Here is an 18,127-nt window from a genome sequence, read left to right as displayed (position 1 = left end):
AACCGAGGACCACCTGTGTATATGTACAATGTATGGAGGTCATCAAATCACATTGCAGTAAACCCTCATTTTCATTTTAAGCTACTTTATTCTCTGTAACATATAATACTATTTAATCATGAACTGTTTTGGTGTATTTTTTTTCTTAAATCTGAATTATCTGTCACTTCATAAATGTTTCTTGATACTCCTCATAATTTTGTGTTTTCCTGGATCCTTGTAGATCACATAGCACTGATCATTGAGCTGCTCGGTAAAGTTCCTCGGAAACTGATCTTGGCAGGCAAATACTCCAAGGAATTTTTCACCAAGAAAGGTAAACGCACCCACCTACTACCAGCTGTCTACTGTAGCTGTATCCATGTCTACTTTATGATACTGTTGAGTTATTCACTGCAAAAGCTACTATTTAAATACCTGGCAGCTTAAGACCACCACCCACCTGCTCTGTTTCTCACAGAAAGTGTTAATTCAATTCAGCCACTTCAGTTGCATGGAGGCGGTACAGTGGTTTGGTTTAAGGTTATGTGATTCAGGGGTTTTGTAAATTTGTTAAACACATGACATAGATGAGTTAAAAATGCTAGAACTAGCCAACAGGCTAGTTTTCATCTGTAGTTCCTCAGACCTACATCTTAAAACCCAACCAATCAGTGGATTTATGCTTTTAATAAAATGCATGTTAGACTATGTACACATGTAGTCCCCCCCGTCCGGCCAGTAAAATAAAAAAAAAAAGTCAACACAACCTGGTCCATCCATCCAGGCATGCACATTACCACATTGTTAAGCACATTTATATCAAACCTTTAGTACCGACCTTAATCCTATCCAATCAGAATAGCTTTCCGTTTTACAACATCTCTCCACAAAACATGAAACATGCCTGTATCTGATCTGGTTAGGTTAGCGGAAAATAACTGTCCATAATGTTGTCCTTTGGTCGTCTACATGGAGCAGTACTGACCGCAGTGTGAAAACAGACACAAAGCGTCTGGACAATGGATAACAACATAGTTTTAAGGACGTCCATGCTGTTGGAAACAAAGGTCACACATGTGACGTCAAGGCCCACGCTTCTAAACCTAAAACCATGGTTATAAATGTCCACATGCAGATGCGCAAACGAAATATTCACACATCTTCTTTTTTAGATTTTTGATTGCATAAATCTAAATTTTTGTGTGGACAACAGGCCAAATCAGAGAAAAATGTCTGTTTTGTAAGATACCTGCTACGTGTGGACAAGACTCTGTTAACATGTGTAATAAAACGTACTAACCATGTTTCTCCCAGGTGACCTGCGTCACATCACCAAGCTGAAGCCTTGGGGTCTGTTTGATGTCCTGGTAGAAAAGTATGAGTGGTCCAAAGAGGAGGCTCATTCTTTCAGCAGCTTCCTGATCCCCATGCTGGACCTGGTACCTGAAAGGAGGGCCACCGCGGCCCAGTGCCTCTCCCATCCATGGCTCACATCCTAGAAGCTACCCAAGCACACCACTCCACTTCATATTGTGAACTCAATCTGGTTTGAAGGCCCTGAACTTGAAAATTTACATACATTTGTCTGCGAGAGCCTTATCGTGCCTGCACCACATAGTCACATCCCAGCCTGCCCACACACTTCCACACAGCGGAGAGATGGACTGCTCTTGAGTCCTGAAATGGATTTCACTGTTTATAGAAGGAGCGTGATGCTCTCTCCCTGCATTTATGCTTCTGTTTCTTTTGCAGGCTGTATTCTCCAACTGCAGCTCTCTTTGCTGCACATCACCAGAATTAAAATGAAATTGCACTTTTTACTAAAGCAGAGGGCAGGATGCTAACAGAAACATGAAGACTGCCATCAAAACAGTCGGATGATCTGGATCTGTTTGCCAAACGTGGGTCAGCTTTCACGCATTTTACTTTTAAACAGCGCTCAGAGTACATTGATGCATTGTGCTAACTGGAATTAATAACAATAGACTTAAAAGTACTGTCGAGTTAAATTCATCACCACCAGGAACAAAACAAAAAAACAAAAAACCCTTTTGTATATTTGTACACAGGTGGCATCAGAAAATAAACAATATACATTTTAGGTATTTCGTACCAAGCAGAGATTCAACCAGATTCCCATCTGAGAACTACTTAGTTTCCTGTTTTTGATCCATTTTTTTAATTTCTGCAGTAATTTATGTCATCTTGGAACACAGAATTTGGTACGACGCTCTGAATAAAAAACAGGTTCTTTATGTAAATGATATTTTCCATACTTGCATTCCATTGCTTGTTTGGAGAGTTTTCTTTTTTTTTTACACACATAAACACGCCACATCTGTTGTACGGTCCAGTGTACCAAAGACTCGGCTTTCACAGAGTTTCTAAACAAGACTGAGGAATGAAGGTCCATCTGAAGGGCTTGATTAAAAAGAAAAAACTGACTTTTGGAAGTGGATTGAGTCATAATCAGATGCATTTTGTTTCAAGTTTGCAATATTTTCTGCTTTGTGTGGACATGCTGGAATGAAAGGAAAAAAACTAGATTGTACTAAACACATCTGAATGCCATCATAGTTGCCATGCTTGTTTTTCTAAGTCCATGTCTTCCTCCTTTGTTTACTTCTTTCTGTAGGTAATATGAATAAACATTTTTCAAAATTGACATTTTCCTCATGTTCTTTAAGATTATTTTTATGTGAATATATTATCACCTCTACAAAATCTGTTAAATTGCCTCATAAGAATGACAAGCAAGATTTCTGCAAAGCTCATCTGAGCGACTCAAAACATTTTTGAGCAAAATATAAATATAACCACTTAAAAAAAATAAATAAATAAAAAAAAATATAACCACTTAAAGATATACAGCCCTCTTCATACATCATAATTTCAGACTAACACGACACCAGGCAACAGTTTTTGAGACATTTACCTTTATGTTCTGGTGTACAGACCACTGTAAACTGAAAGACAGGAATGACCAGTTCCTGATTCTGCCTACATGTAGTTGGCCTCTGAAGCCAAAAAGGAAAGCTAAAACCTGTCACAGAAAGTCAGGAAATTTGTAGTTTGCTGATATTTATTGCAGCAATGCCTCTTGGCATTTAATTTTTCACTGTCAGAAAGTCTGTTTTGTAAATTCTTTTTTAAATGGAGCCACATTTGTAAGGACAAGCAGCAGAGCTGAGTGAGTTGTGCTAATGAAAAAGTTGGACATCTTTTCTGCCAGTGCAAAGCAGTTTATTTGTACCCTGGGTGATGACTGTCAGGCACCTGATTGCAGCATAATGAGGAATGTTATGTGCAACGAGGCATAAAACATACTGAACACGTGTAACAACAAAATAATACAAAGAAAAATGTCCTTTTTGAGTTTATAAATGCTCATAGTTGTCCTTGAGTGCAGTACTTGAGTACTACTATTTTTTTTTTACTGTTTATTTTTTTACTACTAAATTACTTTTCAGTGAAAAAAAATAACCACTTACCCGTTAGATGTATTTAAAAACAATTTATTTTAACATGTAAAATAGTCTTCACATTCATCAAACTTATAAAGAAAGACCTGAAAACATGGCCCACATGTTCAAAGAAATTATGGACCAAAGTTGGAGCCAACTGGTGACTCCAAACTTTAAAGCTTTTGTTACTTTGAGGATTTTTTTTTGTTTTGTCAGGAAGCCTTGGAGTTAATGTTTGTTTTCAATGATATCAAGCTGGTTTCACTCTTCATAAAGTCCCTCCTCTCTCTGCCATCCCTCAAGAGTCTATGCGTTATCTGTATGAAAGAGAAAAACATCATTAGTATTAACATAATCAGCTCACACAAGGACTCACACAGTGGTTCAAGTTCATTCACACCAAATCTGGAGTGTAGAGCAATCAATCAGCAAGACTTGCACACCTAGTAACCCAAAATAAACATATATATTACATTAAAGCTTGTCAAAGCTCAGATGCTGAATGTTTGTGTAGCTTTTCAGTCACAGTCAGCTCATTGAATTTGATGGCAGCACCACACCTAGGACTGAGCAAAAGTAGGAAAAAGTCTAACTAAAATTAAAGAAAAATGTTGCCAAATTGAATGAATTAAAAAGTCATGATGGGAATGCAGATTTTTTTTTTTCATGGCAGCTTTGAGAGGCCAAGTCTCAGAAGTAAAGATAGATGGAGTTTAGTAATCCACCAAAAAAACTGGCTACACATTGAAGAATAATTTCTTAGTATTTTTCCTGAATACGAAATGCAAAGACTGAATATTTATTTATCAACAATACATGTATCATTAAAAGATCCAAAGAATGTAAAGCAGAAGTGCCCAGCTCCAGTCCTTGAGGGCCACAATCCTGAAGGGTTGGAGATGTATCCCTGCTCCAACACATCTGACTCAATCATTCGTTGTGCAGAACTCCATTGATCCATGTAATGGAAGCCAGGTGTGTTGGAGTAGGAAAACATGGAAAACCTGCAGAACAGCGGCCCTCAAGGACTAACTTTAGACACCCCTGATCTAAAGGCATCCGCGTAGAAGGAAACTAGCTGATTATCAGCACTGGAAGCATGTGATCTTGGAGCAGCACTAGTACAGTTCTATCATGGACGAGCACTGTACAAGCAGGGGAGCCCTTCACAAATCTTCGTCTTTAAACTCTCTTCTCTGGGCCAGCTGTGTCCAGCTGTAGTCCTTAAGGGCTGAAGACCTGCATGTTTTTTATTTATCCCAGCTCTAAAAACTTGGTTCAAGTTGATGAGTTATTGTGCAGAACTTCATGGGCCGTTGGATCCATCAAGTGAGTTGAAACAGGGATACGCTGAAAACCTGCAGGACAGCAACCTTCGAGGACCCACTTTGGACGACACTGCTCTATGCCATCTATAAATACAGGTAGGCTCTCTGTGATGCAACAAAGAAGTCGTGTGTACATGATCTAAAAATGCTATATTTCTCTGGATCATAGACGGATGTTCTGACTTATCAGCAATCAGAACAAGAACCGTACGTCCTGATGATGTGTGGAAAACATTTAACTACAGAACTGGCAACTTATGGAAAGTCACCATCAGTGGTGAAAAGTATATCCAGGTTGTAAAACAGCAAGAAGCCCATCCAGATGTCTTTCAGGCGTTGCTTGTTTCAACAAGACAGTGCTAAACAACCACATGCTGCTTCTATTACAGCAGCATGGCTCTGAAGTAGAGGAGTCTGGGTCCTGGACCAGCCGTTGTGCAGTTCAGACTTTTCACCAACTTGAAATATGTGGGGCGTCATAAATAAAAAAAAAGACCTAGGACTGTTGAGCAGCTGTTTTATCCTACGCCGTAGTAACATGTTTCTGTCCCAATGTGTTTTTTAATGAAACATGCTCCTGCCATTAAATTCAAGATGAGTATATGTTTGTAATGAAACAGTAAAACAGTCTCACCTTTGGGTGTGTTTTCTAGATTTTATTGTGAATATAAATGTGCAAATGCAGACGTGCGATAGACTAATGATTTTTTTATGATTCATATTTATTTGTATTGACTATTTTTTAATTTTATGGTGTACATAATGTCTACAGGTTGTGTGCAATAGGTATCGGGATGGGACCATGTGTGTGCAAGATTAGCCATTGTTCACTGCAGAAAGAATTACTTCTTATCATACTAACTGTGAAATACCATGTTGTTTTACTATGAAGGCATCAGAAGACACAACACAAGCCTAATTTCACTAACAGAATAAGGAAGTATACACCATATAAATGATTCATTGCAAGATTTGCTATTTGCTGCATTTATTTTTGGTTTTTGAGGCTTGTAGTTAAACTTGTATTTTTAGTGATGGTATAAGACCTCTGACTTTACGATGTTAATCTACATACATATATGCTATTTTAAGGTCTATTTACATGTGCAGTTTCTGATATGTCTGAGGAAACCCAGAAGAATAGAAGCAGGTGGATTTATCTACACAGCACTGCCCCCTGACCACATCCTAAAAAAGCTGCAGTGATGTTGTTTTTAATATTTCATTCAGAGTTGGCCCTTAAACCAAAACAATGCAAAGTCCAGAAATTTTCTCTGCATAACTTCTCCTTAAAGTATATTTTTTCTTCTTTTTGTGTTCTGCTTTGTTTTACTATTCTTCATGAAAAGTGTTCTCATTTGTCATCTCATGTCCCAGCTTTTCGACATCTTCATACCTTTTCCTTCCACCTGGAAGTCCTCAGGCAGCAGCTTGTCCTGTCGGCTGCCAAGGCTGAAGGCCAGGAAGGAGAGGGTGAGCGAGTCCATGATGCTGATGATAGCCAGGATGTACGCCCAGCGCACTGTGCAGTTGCCTAGGGTGTATTTGTCGGTCCGCTGACCACACATGCGCTTCACTTCTTCAGAGTCCCAGCCGTCAGGATAGATCATGCAGCCAATCACCATGCATGTACCTGAGAGACACCAGGATTGATGAGGGGGATGAACTTCAGTGCTCTGTCTTCATTTTTCACCATTTGTGTTTTGGAACACATCATGTTCAAGTAATTTATTGTAGAAAAACTGGTCAATTTTTTACATATTTCAATTCTCTATAATGGTGGTTGCAACATCTGAAGACACGTTCTCTTCTCTAAGTTTTGAAACAGCAGGCAACAAAATGATGAAGCAACCAGAGAAATTAAATGTACACACACTTCAACCACACACACACACAAAGTTGCCTGGCAACTTCAGAGCATCTTGACTCAGAAAGATGAACTTGTTAATCTATTATTGACTACGCAGACAGTCAGCCGTGTGTCATCTCACCTCAGCATGATCAGGTGTAACACAACACACACACACACACACACATCTTGCATCTCACTTTCACTCTGTTCCTCACATACCATTTCGCTTTCAGAGCTCATCAACTTGCATGCTGCCTTATTTTAAACATTTTAAACCATTTCTGTAAGTCATCCAGATGCCTCCACTCACTGTGTTTGTTTTCAGGAGAATCTGTCTTTAACCGCCTCCAGCTTCCCTTCATTGGACTAAGCAGTTAAGAGACTTGACAGAGGCATACTACTATGTTTTATTTCCATGGCAACTGGACTTCTATATGTCCCTTGAAATCATTTAATCTCTTCTTCAGTTCTGCACTGATGATGAAGAGTTCCCGTCTTATTGGCTGTTTTTGTCATTCACACTTGATCAGGTCAGGTCACATGAGTGTTGATGACCCACCAAAGCATCTTGCGGGTCATTAGCGTCATTGCCACCTGTGAGTTGCTCACTTGCATCAGCAGCCAATGTGTAATAGTCACAGGGAAGGCAGATGTGTTGACAGAGGAGTGAAACAGGGAAAAAAAACACATTAAACAGATGAGGTGGTCTTAGGTTTCATCTGTCCAACACCAGCGGTGCAGCTTTGACTCTCTTTCCAGGAAGGCTCAAAACCTTTTACACTTAGAGTCCCATTGAAGGTGAGCAACTCACAGATGGCAGAAGTCCTGACAACCTTCAGATGGGTTAATGACACTTCTGTAACTCCAGCAACATTCAAGTGTGAATGGCCAAACAACAGTTTATAAGCCTGCAACTCTTCACCTGTCAGCTTAAAACTGAATAAGCACTTTGTATGAGATGCAAATCCTTTCCAAGGGACAAAAAGAAGTCCATTTGTCTTCGATTCAAGTTCTGAAGACAACGGATGACCGAGAAACTACACCAACACAGGGCCACATAAAGACACGTGCATGACATACACACATCCATGCTTAACAGCAGGTGTGAGTGGTCTGAAGAGGGAGAGGAGAGAGTGTAACAGAACACCCCTAAGTTACTCTCTTGACTTATTTCATTACAGGCTTGTCCTTTCACTTCCAGCTACATCTGTTCACAAACGGCTTCATGTTTCAAACACAGACTTGTGTTTCGCTTATGTTTGTGTGTGTGTGTGTGTGTGTGTGTGTGTAGGAGGGAACAAGCAAAATGCATTAAATATTACATGGAAATTCAGTTTTTCATATATTACTGTTATTCTTCCTGAACATTTACATCATTGAGTGATGATTAACTGTTGTACTGGGAGTCCTTGACATTGCTATGTTGGGTGTTATTTGTGTCCATTCTGTCTCCATCAAGTGATTTGAGACTAAAAGCTAATTTACAATATTAACAAATCACAAACATATATATGTACACACACACACACACACACACACACACACACACACACACACACACACACACACACACACACACATATACATATATATATACATATATATACACATTGTTGTGCTCATATGTATTCATACCCTTTCATTAAAGAAAAGGCTGAATTTACAACACTCAAATAACTGGAGGCTTAAAAGAAGAACAATAACTAAAAATTTGCAAAAATATAATTTAGTAATATAAGACACTTTTTTTTTTGTTTTTTTTTTTTAAATTTTTTTTAATTTAATTGAGTTAAAGAAAGAAAAAAAAAACCAAACAAACAAACAAAAAAAAAACAAACCCAAATTGGTCCTGGAAAAATTAGAGCACTTTTCTGTTGAACAGTGGGACAAAATACCTGTCAACAGGTGCAGAAGTCTGACTGAGAGGAACAGAAAACACCTGACTGGAGCAGAAACATTAAAGGATTGTTCAACAAAATATTAGTTTATGAGTGATGTAATATGTAATAAATTATCTTGGGTTTTTTTTAATTTTTTTTTAAATTTTTTTTTATTTTTTATAAATGTTTCTCTTGAACCAGAATTAGAAAATAATGTGATGATTTACATAAAAATTTTTTTTTTATTTCCTATTACTTTAATCAATTTCAGCCTATTTTACGGGCAGCTGTTTTTTTTCCCTTCATTAATGAAAAGGTATGAATAAATATGAGCACAAGTGTATATATAAGAGGCTGCAGAGAAGGTTTGGCCAAACTCACTGGAGGCCAGCTGCATCCAGGCGCAGATCTTATACACGTTTCCCGCGTTGCAGAAGAAGAAGAGGCTGAAGCAGACGATGCTCCCCACGATCAACAACATTGAGATCCCCACGAAGAACATGGCCGTCTTGAAAGCTCCGGACGGGATGGAGCCAAAGTCCAGCGCGCTCCCTTTACAGGTGAGCTCTGAGGTGAGCGCGTTCCCGATGCAGTAGTGGAAGAGGCCGAAGTATCCGGCCTGTGGCGTGTTGACGCTGTCCCCGATCCAGTAGGGCTGGATGAACACCACCACGGTGATAACGGCGAAGGTAATGGTGAACACCGTCCACATTACGCCCATGGCGCGAGCGTTGCGCACGTAATTGGTGTGGTAGATCTTGGCTGCCTCCTGAGCAGGGAGCATTGTAGGAGCTGGGAGGTAGTTTTTCTCTTCAGGGATGAAAGTTTTAGTAGAAAAATACTTTTAAAAGTTCATTCTGTCTTCTGAAAAACAGCCGAGAGAACAAGCCCCTCTTGAAAAGTCTGCAAAATTCAAAACCACGGACAGCTCCAGGTGCTGAAAACACATCTGCGCGCATGAGATACTCTCACCTGAGAGGTGAATAAAGCCTGTAAAGAAACTAAATAGGGTAAATCATCAGTAGGAAGGGTCTTGTCCCTCTGATGGTCCCTCCTCTGTTAGCAGCTCTTTACCAGGGAAAGCTGTGGTCGACTGATGCTAAATGATTAATGGTCAGAAGATCCTCTGAAGAAAGAGATGGACAAGCAGTTTGTCCACGTTTAGTAACACGTGACACTTATTCACAAGTATTTACTCACTCATTTTTTATACATTCTACTTACTTTTAATTAAAACGTTAAAATTGTAAAGGAAGTTGGTCTAAGTAATATCAAAGTAAAAATCTGAAACAGTTATTTTAATAAAAGTAAAAAAGTTAAGAAAATGCAATAAAATGAAATTCGAGTTGAATAAATAACTCAGAAAGTCATTTATTCCAGGTCCTCTCCTAGAGATCTGCTATCCTGCCAGGACGCATCGTGTCTCCAACACACCTGAACCAAATGGTCGAATCCCTCGTGCACGTCATTCAGCTCTGCAGAGGCTTAGGAAGGAGTCTTTCATTTCATTCAGGTGTGTCGGAGAAAACATTTAAATCTCGTGTAGCAGAATTTAAATGTCTCCCTGCTTCACTGCAGTTTAGTAAACTGAATGTCACATTGTGCAGGACTTGTCAGCTCGCTGTTGGATCCATTTAAGCTGAGTTAGATCAGGACAGACGTTTAAGATCTTTGCTCTTACACACAGCTCTGTATGTCGTACATCTAATCAAACACTAGAGGGCGCTACTAAGCTTTAGATGAACTTATCCAAATCACAGGAAAAAATCCTGAGATTAATTTGAAAAGAGTGCTTTTTATGCATGGTGGCTTCCTGGTGGGCGGCAGTGGGTGGAAACCACTTGAATTGTTTACTTATTGCAGCACAAATTTGTTCAAAATAATATGTATGGACATGTAAAAAACAAACAAACAAACAAACAAAAAAAACACCTAGTGTCATAAGAAATGATCACTGATACCTTCTACTCTCTACACATTAGTGCACGTGTAAGGTATTTCCGATCATTTATTAAAAACAACAACAACTGACAACACTGTCTGAATATTAGATAATATAACTGCTGGCACACATAGTGAACACAGAAACCAATGTGTATAAAAGTTGGTGAACTTCAAGGCCATGATGGTTGCTGTGAAATGATGTGACAGGTTTTCCTGATGCTTTGGATTCAGTTTAAATAAATAAATAAATAAATAAATGAATAAATAGTTGTGTCATTTCTTTTAAATGACAATCTTCACTATCCATCATGGGAAGAATTAAAATCGAATGCCAAATCACGTCCGCTGCATGTATTTCAGTAAAATCTAATCTTTATGTGAAATTAGTTTGATCATTTATGGAGGTTTGTAGCAAACATTGCATAAGCTGTAAATCCACTCGTTTCAGTTGTGCACACGGAACAAAACAGCTGCACAAACTGTTGCTGTGTTTTTCCATGCCTGTTCTGCGTGTTGTTGCACAACAACAGTGGGAATGTGTTGACTTAAAGGCACCTTTTCACAAGCCTGACCCTGAAATATTTGACATTGTGTTAACTTTTAAATCCTGACAATACTTATGCGACTGTAATGTTTGTTTCTTTCCAGTTTGGTTAATGTTGTTTTACTTTGAAGACAGTAATATGCATTGGCAGGGTGTGTAACCACATACAATCTGTGTGTGCCAATGCTCTTGAGCTTTATTAAGTGATACAACCTCAGTGTGAGACAGAAGCTGTTTATAATCAAGTTACCCGGAGCTGCAATCCAATTTGGTGATACAGAATAGAGTGAGATTTCATGTAAGCATGTAAATGTCTCAGTATGTTTGTGTATGAGAAATTGCTTTGAATTTCACATTTCCTTTGTGTGTGTGTGTGTGTGTGTGTGTGTGTGTGTGTGTGTATTTTTAAAATGTTTATCTTTCATTATTATTTTGATGTGTCCCAGTTTCCAAAAGGCTTCTCAAAGTTTTCTTAACTGAACTCAGCAGCTGCAATGATCCATACTGGAGAAAAGGCAACAAATGTAGAACACTCTTCTGACACAGATAAATCTCAACATAAAAACCTAATTGTTGTCAGTTTTGGATGATTTAAGCTCTGGTTGTTTCAGATGTCTAGTGATGCCCATGCCTTTGTGTCTTTTGCACAAGGTGGAAGTCGTGTGTGTGTGTGTGTGTGTGTGTGTGTGTGTGTCTGTGTCTGTGTCTGTGGTTAGCCCTCTGTACTGTCTTTGGACCATTTTTTCAAAAGCTCCTGTGTGCACAAAGAGGCTTTTCTGCCATCTCAGCACCTCTTCCTGTCCCTCTCTGCCTGCCTGCCTGCTTTAGAGGCTGTTTCCATAGAAACAAGGTGCAGGATACCCTTGAAGACACAAGACCGTAGGTTATGGGATGAGGTGACACCTAAAGTTGCGCATATGACAAATGTCTGTAATTACATGAACTTTTGTTGTTTTCATAACAGTTATTCTTGCAGCATAGGGGTCTGCCTAATGTCAGCTGACACAGATGGACTCCATTAGTCTTTTTATGAATGAGTGAGCAAAAGCAAAAAGCCCACACTGAGCTCAGAGCAGAAGACTTAAGAACAACCACCCTTTGTTGACCTCCTCCTCTCATCACATGCAAGCATACACACTGGTTTTGATAGCCTGTGCTGCAGCACTAAGTCGGTCAGCACCCCGAGGCTGCAGCAATCCGCCACTTTGAGCCACCTCCCTGCCTCCATCCCGGCCACTGCCAGCTCACAGCCCAGCAGGAAACATCAGAGCTGGGGTAGAAATGCAGCAAAGTGTGGGGTCAGGAAGTGCCCTGGGGATGGGGAACTGAAATGTGGGTCTACTTTTATAGGGGATTCATTTCTGATCACTCACAATCATTACGTCCCTGACTGATGATCTGTGTGTGAATGATCTGGAGCCGCAGTATTCCAAGCTTTGGCACATGGATCCTTAACAAACAATAAATAATTTATGTTCTGTCTGAAAATCCACATGTTTACTGTTTATTTTCAGCAGCCATTTTTTTCTGAAGATATTTAGATGCTTCGAGGTTTAAGCTGCTCCTGCCTCTGACTGAGGTTCCCCTCCCTAAGGGCACTCGTTTCTGACTGGCCAGAAATGTCACTGTGCGAAACAGCTGCTCATTCATCTCAGTTAGTCACGCTACACTGTAGAGCTGAATCAAGGACACCCCTTGTTTAAGTTGATTTGAATGTCAGATGATCCAAAATTGTGTCACATCTGAATAATGGGAAGAATCCAGAGTTTAACAGAGGTGTATTTGGGCTAAATCAAAGAATAACAGTTTAATATTACAATAAAAACAAAGGCCCTGCAGCAGGATGTCAGAGCAAAAGGTATAAATAAACCTTTAATTAATGGCATTTGGATATTTTTTCTTTATTTCTTTATTTTCTATGTTTGTGGTGGAAGATGAAATTCTGCCCAGCATATAAGATAATGGTGATGTGGAGATCTTTAAATACTACAAAACATCGATTATCACGGCTATGCAGAAGATACACAACTTTATGTTTCTTACTCACCACACGACTGCAGTCCTGCGCGCTTACTGTGTCAGTGTTTGGAGCAAATAAACACCTGGATGAGAGAACATTTCCTACAATTAAATAAGGACAAAATGGAGATCATTCTGTTTGGTAACAAAGAGAAGAGGGTCAGCACCGGTAAACACCTGGAGACTCGGGCTCTCAAAACCGTTGACCAAGTTTGTAACCTTGGAGTGATGATAGACTCATATCTGACTTTAAGCAGCCTCATCATCAAAGCTTCACTAAGAAGCTTTGATGATGAGGCTCATCAAAATCCATTTTGCCTGCTCAAATGCTGGACAAGACAAAAAAAACAAAACAAACAAACACAAAAAAAACCCATCAACAGGATGAAACGTTTAGTCTCCCTGGTAGACCAGAATAAAACGCCTCCCTGCATTCCTTGATCATTCATTTATTCATTCATATATTGACTTGTCCCGTTTCAATTTAAACAAATTAGACCCTATTTATTCCAAAGAGGACAAAAAATCTGTCTAGATCTCTTCTGGCTGAAGGATGCCATCCCAACATTCATCAGACATATTTTCTGTGCTCTTTGGCAAAGTCAAATCTAACTTTTTGTGTGCCAAAAAGCAAGCAGAGGTTCTTTCTCCAAACATAATCCATAGTCACCATGTAGAATCCTTCACATGTGAGCCACCAAAGCTATTCTAATTTCCCACTGAAACCATTGTGCCTAATTTGAGGCAATTACCCACATGCTTTCTCAGAACTAGACTTTGGAGCAGTTACTATGGCTCTACTTTACGACTATATCTGCAGCTGTTTCTGCTGAGTTTTAGTTGGTATCCTATCAAGATTCTGAATAAAAACAAGCAATTTTAATCTCACTCAGCTGCTCAGAGAAAATGCCTTTTTTTTTTTTTTTTTTTTTTTTTTTTTGTGGAACGAAGTAGCAAGAGTTGAGCTCTGCAGGATGACGGGACGAAACACAACAGGGGGCCCGACACTGCCAAGATCTCGCAAGAGCCAGCTCTGCTTCTGTAGCTGACACAGATAAATCTAAAACACATCTCCTCTGTTGCACACAGACACTTTCAAACATCCACACACACACACACACACACACACACATGCTTATTAAACTATGCCATGTATTTGAATTGTAAAAGACAAAAAAAGAAGTATTTCAACTACCTGACTTGTCATTTTGGCAACGTACCTTTTTCTCTGCAAGCCGGTAAATCTGGAAAACGTGTGTCTGCGTAATCCTGCCCAATTCAAACAGTTTTGTTCCACTAAAGAATTGGGGGGGGGGGGGGTTAGATGGGGCTTCAAAGCCAAATATAGAAAATGCATGTGAGGGATTATAGAGACATCAAAGTATAAGAATGAGGATGGAGAATACATTAGGGTGCAGCTTCATCTTTCATCTTTCTTGCTTCAGGTCTTTATCATTGAAGGAGGTCACATGACTACTAAGCTGGACAGTTATGTCGAACACTGCCCTTCATCTAGGCTCAGTCTATTACACAATGCTAATTAATAAGGCTTTTACAACATAATGCATGTAGCAGCAGTGCAAATGGGATTTCCTCTCCCTTGTTTTACCTCTTTATATGCAGTAGATGCAGCATAAGGAAATACAGCTGCCTTTCGTTGTGAGGGTTTAATGTCAAATGTACCTTGAAAGTAGATAAACATAGACATAAAGGAACAAGAGCACATGACATATTACATGATGCCATTTTTGTAAAATTAATAACTTAAACCAAACTGCAGAGAAGCTGAGTGAAAACTAAAAACACCCCTTCTTTTTAGTACTGCTATAAAAGGAGAAACTTTGATTGTTTGCTGATCTGGACCTGGTCTAAAGATGGAGGTTTGCATTAACACAAGTCATTATTTCTAAAATAAGAAGAAAAATTCACATAAAAAAAAAACTTTTCACAAAACAGATTCCAGTTTTTCCAGGAGCAGATGTCCAAGCAAGTTCAGACCATGCCAGGATGAAACAAACTACAGAAAACCCAAGGGATCCCCAGACTCTAAAGACCTCAGGTAGTATTTTTAATGTTAAATATCATGGCAGTAAAATTTAAAAAGACTGAGCAAATGTGGATTTTTTTGGAAGGATAAGCAGGAGAAAGCCGCTCTTTAAAAGAAAATGGCAGCATGAGTAAAGTTTGCAGAGTTACATTTGAACAAGCCATAAGAATTGAAGAAGAGTCACTGATGTGGAGATGTTTGGTCATAAAGCATGGCTCTGCCTGGTGAAAACCAACACTTCTAACCGCCAAGCTGGAGACAGAGGGGTGATGAGTTGGGCTTGTTCTGCAGCCACAGGACTGGCACTTCAGTCAAAGTTTAGTGAAGTTAAGTTGGCTATGAACCTTTTCTTTATATTTCCAGAGTCAAATGTGCAATGAACTGTCTTACAATTTGCATTTAGTTTAAATTAGGTCATGAAACTTGAGCTGAGATCTAAAGCACACAAGCAAACATACAAAATAAATGACTGTAGAAGAAAGGATCAAGGTGTTACAATGGCCCTGTCACAGTCCAGCTTTGAACCTGGTGGCAATGCTGCAGCAAGACCTTGCAAGAGCTGTGCATAAAAAAAAAAATCCAAATCTTAATGAATTCTTCAGAAACTGCACCAGATCAGATGGTATTTTATCTTATTCTGATACATAAAGCCTGAAAATTGAAAGAGGATGTAGGCCTACTACTTTTTATTTTGTTTTCAGAAGCCAGTCTGTTGGATTTCAAAATGACACACATATAATTTAAAAACAGCCATGAAAATATTGCAGCGCATAAAATATGTGACTCATCTTCATCTTTTCAGAACATTATACAAGAGATAAGCCCAAAAATGCTGAATGATGTGGGTGAATTAGATTTTCTTATATAAAAGCATGATGCCAAATCTGTAACGAAGAAATAAAAAAAAAACTGCAAACCTCACTGTTACTGATGAAATCTGAAGGCGGCTGGACTGATTGTGTTTCGGTGCCGCTTATGCAATTAGGCGTTGTTAATTTGACTGTGTACAGTTTACCACTAAATATGGAGATTACGCCGCAGTTTTGGAAAAGCTGTACAAAAATATCTTCAGGGTTTTACAACCCACACACTGTATGGTTATAAAATGTGTTTTATCCACCGTAAAATAAGGAAATGTTGCCAAACAAGGGGGAAACTAATCCAGAGTGGGTTTGGAAACTGTAAACAATCCTGAAGTGGAATGAAAGAACATGCTTGAGAAAACAGGGCAGCCTAATTATGTAAGAGTTGATATGAGTTGGTTTTAAAAGTTCAGTAGAATTAATAAGACGACTGTTTTTGCATGGGCCACCTTTGTTTTTGTGCATTCTGTTGCCCCAGTTGCAATGTTTGGCTCCCTGCAGATCTGGGGGGATTGCAGCATTATCCTCAAAACTGGATGTTAATCTTGTGTGGAATCCAGCACGACTGCTGGTACTGTACAGCACACATCTGCACCTGCTCACCCAGCACTCCAACACTTATAAGCTCCTCTTTGCCTGCACAAATATAAAGGTTTAATTGTATGCATTTATTCTTTTAACTGTGTGTCATGTTTAAAAAGTGGCATTTTTGAGAGTGCATGCCTCTGTAAGTTATAATCAGTGTGCAGCGGATAGTGCCAGATCCTGTTTACAGCACAATGTAATTAAACTGCAAAGCCACGGATTTGCCTGGTTTTGTGAAATTTGCGTTATATTGAGAAATGGCTTACTGCAGTGCAAACATGCAAACTGTTGGTCAGTTTTCATCACATTCAGATGAAAGCCATGGATGATTTAGAGGATTGGGGATGAGTAAGACTGAAATTCTCCAGAATGTAGAACAGCACTGGCACTAGTTAGAGTGTGGTGCATCCATTTTGCATGGATTACTCCCAAGAAGTCAAGTGGAATCCTGAAAGCATAAAGAATGAACAGAAAGCTGCACTGCAGATGGCAACAAACTTACTTGAGGAGATTATATAAAGGAAAAGAGAAAACCCGAGGAATAGTGGCAAAAAAAAATGAGACCATGTTTGACTCAACAGTGAGAAAGGATTTCAATTTCCTCTTCTGAAGAAACGTGACTCAGCAGAGGGACGCATGTTGAGTGCAGTTTCCATGCAAACCAAGGCAAAGTAACTCCACTGTTCATCTCCAATATAATAAAGATTGAGTGTTTTTCGGCCTTTGACCCCCAAGGTGCTCACACCGGTGGCCCCTCCTCTCGGCCACACAGTCTCTCTTTGTTTATGGCAGCTTAACGAACCTCAGATGTCGCCGCTGCAGCAGAAAACCGGCTGCTGCCAGGCCAGCATCAGTCTGTGCAGCACGCTGTGGGTGTGTCGCTGGGCGGTGCTTAAGCAGCCGTAGGACTACGCTGATTGGTCTAAATGTCTAAAGAAAGGCGGAGCTTATTTAGTTGTTAGTACAGCTCCATGTCAATCCAATGCGATTATGCTGCTTTCAATGTCTGCTCGTATTTTTGTGTTATAAAAGACAACAGCGCACTTTTCCCTCGATTTATACCGAAAAAAATCACAAAAAAGAAATAATAGAAAAAACCCAAACAAAACAAAAACGCAAAACAGAACAAAAAACAAACAAACATAAAAAACAAAACAAAACAAAAAATCTAGACAAACAAACTCTCTGCATTTGACAAAGTGATGCATATAGCAAACTCTTTCAATTTCATTACAGTGGCAGTCGTTTTAAATAACTCCATATAACTCTTCGTCATAAAGCACTTTTCTTCAAAACAAAAGTGAATACTTTAAAAACACATGTTATATTATTAACCTTCTCATTGCAACTCAACTCTGTCTTGATCTCTTCTGGCTGAAGGATGCCATCCCAACATTCATCAGACATATTTTCTGTGCTCTTTGGCAAAGTCAAATCTAACTTTTTGTGTGCCAAAAAGCAAACAGAGGTTCTTTCTCCAAACATAATCTATAGTCACCATGTAGAATCCTTCACATGTGAGCCACCAACGCTATTCTAATTTCCCACTGAAACCATTGTGCCTAATTTGAGGCAATTACCCACATGCTTTCTCAGAACTAGACTTTGGAGCAGTTACT

General features: G+C 39.2%; 2 protein-coding genes across 2 annotated transcripts in view; one reads left to right on the top strand and one right to left on the bottom strand.

The window, feature by feature from the left end:
- The window catches only part of srpk1b (SRSF protein kinase 1b), a 29,349-nt gene extending 26,759 nt beyond the window's left edge, over positions 1–2,590 (top strand). The window contains exons 15-16 of the mRNA XM_079242506.1: positions 224–316; positions 1,297–2,590. Of these exons, the coding sequence (XP_079098632.1) occupies positions 224–316; positions 1,297–1,481 (278 nt within the window). The 3' untranslated portion in view covers positions 1,482–2,590. The remainder of the gene's footprint in view (positions 1–223; positions 317–1,296) is intronic.
- A 1,162-nt stretch (positions 2,591–3,752) lies between these two features.
- Positions 3,753–9,293, bottom strand: lhfpl5a (LHFPL tetraspan subfamily member 5a; the record flags this gene model as incomplete). The annotated part of the gene is made up of 3 exons (XM_079242144.1): positions 8,888–9,293; positions 6,171–6,407; positions 3,753–3,763 (listed from the first exon to the last, which is right to left on the bottom strand). Exons 1-3 carry the CDS (start codon positions 9,288–9,290, stop codon positions 3,753–3,755), a joined length of 651 nt encoding a protein of 216 aa, XP_079098270.1. The 5' UTR covers positions 9,291–9,293.
- Between the last annotated feature and the right edge of the window lie 8,834 nt (positions 9,294–18,127).

This window comes from Telmatherina bonti (assembly GCF_933228915.1).
Source record: "Telmatherina bonti genome assembly, chromosome: 6".
In the NCBI taxonomy this organism is placed as follows: Eukaryota; Metazoa; Chordata; class Actinopteri; order Atheriniformes; family Telmatherinidae; genus Telmatherina; species Telmatherina bonti.
Note: the sequence above shows the minus strand (reverse complement) of the source record. Positions and strands in the feature narration are given on the sequence as shown.